General features: G+C 32.5%; 1 protein-coding gene across 2 annotated transcripts in view; it reads right to left on the bottom strand.

Annotated features, from left to right (window-relative positions):
• Positions 1–3,080, bottom strand: part of LOC111039047 — a 6,734-nt gene extending 3,654 nt beyond the window's left edge. Inside the window, exon 1 of one of the 2 annotated variants that reach the window (XM_022322326.1) lies at positions 3,045–3,080. Coding sequence is in view for 1 of the 2 variants with exons in the window: in XM_022322325.1 (XP_022178017.1) it covers positions 1,112–1,121 (10 nt within the window). In the remaining variant the exon portion in view is untranslated. Of the gene's footprint in view, positions 1–1,111; positions 1,412–3,044 lie in introns of those variants that run through there. The other variant, XM_022322325.1, reaches the window with a different exon arrangement.
• Between the last annotated feature and the right edge of the window lie 651 nt (positions 3,081–3,731).

The following is a 3,731-nucleotide window of genomic DNA, read 5'->3' as shown; positions in this document are numbered from 1 at the left end:
GGTTCAATATGGAAGAAGCAAACGTCCTGCATATTCCCACAGATCCACAACACTCATTAGATCCAAATTTGTCAGGGTCATTGGAAGCAGGGGAAGTTCCATACAGAGAATCAGTTGGAAGTTTGTTGTATCTAAGCCAAATAACAAGGCCTGATATAACTTTTGCAGTAAATCTTGTCAGTCGTTATTTAGAAAAGCCTCTGACAATTCATTGGAATGCGGTGAAACGTATATTTAAATATTTAAAGGGAACGTTTAATTATGGTTTAATTTATGATTCTAGTGTAACACCAAAGTTGCGTGGATATAGTGACGCAGACTATGCCGGTGTCACAACAACGAGACGATCAACATCAGGATTAATTTTCATGGTGGGAGATGGAATCGTAGCATGGTGTTCACAAAGGCAAAAATTGGTAGCACTTTCGACTACTGAGGCAGAATACATAGCGCTGAGCTTATCGATACAGTAACTTACTTGGTTGACGCTACTTATCAGTGATCTTCTGGAGACACAAGGAGATACACCAGTTCTATATGCAGACAACTAAAGCGCCATCAAACTAGTGAAAAATCCAGAATACCATAAGCGAACAAAACACATCGATGTTCGATATCACTACATTCGTGAGAAGTTCAGTGAAGGTATGTTTTCTCTGGAGTATGTGCCAAGCAAGGAACAGTTAGCTGACATATTGACTAAGCCAACTCCACGACCAAGATTTCAAGAACTCAGGGAGATGTTGGGAATTAGATATATTAATTCTAACTTCTAAGTTAGGGTATATTGTTTAAGGGGAAGTGTTGAATGTAAACAACACACCTTGTATCATATAGATTATAAGCAAATTATTCACACATTTCACACTGTAGTACAGCAGACGCTGAATAGGCATTTTATATTTCTATAGCATATTCGTTATATGTACTAGCCTGTAGGACGCAGTCGTTGTTTTATATTACGCATCGGAGCACTATAGTTATTCATATCAATTTTACATATTATTATATTATTACATGTTATATCCGATCTTACATTTATTTACCTTTAGCTTCTGTATATCTGTGTACCTCAACATAACTTATTACATAATTACACTTTATAATGTACTAGCTGCCATCGGAAACTCGATATCGTGAAACTCGGAGGCATGTGAGACTGTGAATTGTGATGGAGACGACAATGTTGTTGAAATTACTTAAAAAAGTTCCTCCTGTCGACGTGTCATGGGTGGTTACAAAACAACAATTTAGGAAGTGATAAGGATTTTTGATAAGGCTTGGAGGCTCGTTGTAAACGCGGGAATGTCTGACATTCCAGTTTCAGTGTCTTGAAATCTCACATCGCCTACGACAACTGGCAATTGAATAATAATACGGTTCTCTGTTGCATGTCCGGTGCTTTTTCATGTGTAAAAGAATATAAATTTGAAATCCGTGTTCGAATGTCTAGCAAGTTTGTCACCTCAAGTGAAATCAATTAACATTCAAGTTGCCTACCTAGGTAAGCAATCCGATATCGTCAGATCGCAGATAATGGGTTACAACTAATCAGGTAATCAATCCATTTGCTAACCTAACCTGCGGTGGATTGCAGACACGCCGTTCAGCGGCTATAAGTGAAACTCAACTAAATTGGTAGTACATACCTACATTATACACGCATAATGCATAGAAAATAAAGATCGCATGTAGGTAATCGTATTTGGCACAATCATACGGATGGATATAAGTAACGCCCACTATTTTTGTAATTATTTCATAATGTAAGCACCACGAAAATTATGATTACACTATTTACAGTAATGATGCAGATAACAATGAAATAATCATTGGAACTTGGAAAAATTATGTTAAAAAATCGAAAAAAAATGCAAAAAATCTGGGCTGCCATGCTATATATAAAAAACGGAACGCCTAAACCTACGGAACAACCTACTCAGATATTTTAATGTGAGGAAATCAGAGTATTTAAGCCGTTTGTATTCAGCAACGAATACTGCATTAAACCTTGTTTAACCGATTAAATATGTAGGATCTGGCCATTATTCGTATCCCATATACCTATTTAACAAAATAGATGCAAATATCATGCTATTGAATGCAAATACATTGCAATTTCTATTGTGTTAGGTACACTATGCATTATGCATAATAATATAATATGGTTCTGCATCAAATAAATACCTAGTTAATTTATTTAATATATATATGTGTAACTATATAAGTAAAAATATATGAATATATTAGCAATATACAATTTAATGTTACATATTTAATTTAGAGTGTATTAATTATGAAATCCAATATTATATCATAACATTGAGCATTAATGGTCAAGTTAAAATATTGTCTTTTATTTATTATCATATATTTTTGAGTAAATTTATCTAAATTTAACCACAGAATTATGTTTAACTTGTTATATGTATATTATAACGGGCAGTTTATGTGAAAGCAAATAGCTGTGTACGTCATAGACATTTGTGTGATCTATTTAATAAATGATATTCATATGGTCGTGTTTTAATTTTTTATTATATAAGCCATGGATTATTCATTGCAAGATATTTAAAACTTAGTTATTTAATATGTGTTTATGTATGTAGCTATATAATTGAAATAATATAGATACATAAACATATTAATATAATGTGTGTTTGAGTACATTTTTTTAATCAATGCACAGAATTGTGTGTTGATGTCATTGAAATTGCTTATTAAGTTAATTTGATTCTTATAATGCCCCAAAATTTGTGTGCACTGTTAAATAAATAATATTAATATTACCGTTGACAAACAGTTCAGAAACCTATTTCACATTCCACAGTTGCAGAATTATTTGTGTTTAATTAGATATTTAACCACTGAAAAGGGCTACTCATACTGACGTTGATAATTGTCGTGTATAGGAACTTCTAATTATTATGCATACCTATCTACATAAATAACTTATCTAAATTATTTACATAAATTATTGAATAACAAATATAATTTTCTAATTATTTTAGCAAATTATAATACGATAGTTATAACATAATTACACTTTATAATGTACTAGCTGCCATCGGAAACTCGCTATCGCGAGACTCGGTTATGGAGACGACAATGTTGTTGAAATGACTTTAAAAAGTTCCTTAGATTTTCAAATTGAAACTAATATCTGTTATCTGCTAACAATATTTATATGCCGAGAAAGATCGATGGAAGTTAGCGGTACATATTTAAAAAATAACAATTCATTTGCTAAGTCTTCGGGTAAGCTATCTATGGAAGTAATTTCTCCACTCAATATTTTTGAAAATGTATTTAATGTTTAATAGCTATTATTTTTGCTGTACTTAATTTCCCACTGAACCTGTAGCTATTTTCAATTCCATCGGATAAAAGAATATTTCTTGCATCATCACATCAGGCAAAAATCTAAAGTTTGATTTTATATATACCAGATTTGGAGCGACACCTGGATCACTTAAATACTTTTGAGAGTTGTCAACACAAGCAGAATCTTTTTCATCAAAATATGTAATAACATCTATTATTAGTTCGTAATTATCACAATAATAAATAGTCGCTTTAAACCAAGTTCCCCATATTGTAACGATTGGTTGTGGGGGAAGTGATAGGAGAGGTTCTTTTTTAGGGTTTCGTACCCAAAGGTTAAAACGGGTCCTATTACTAAGACTTTACTGTCCGGGCGTATGTAAGTTCCTACACGGTAAAAACCAGGT

The sequence above is a fragment of the Myzus persicae genome, unplaced genomic scaffold (genome assembly GCF_001856785.1).
Source record: "Myzus persicae strain clone G006 unplaced genomic scaffold, MPER_G0061.0, whole genome shotgun sequence".
NCBI lineage: Eukaryota > Metazoa > Arthropoda > Insecta > Hemiptera > Aphididae > Myzus > Myzus persicae.
This window is presented reverse-complemented; position numbering and strand designations above follow the sequence as displayed.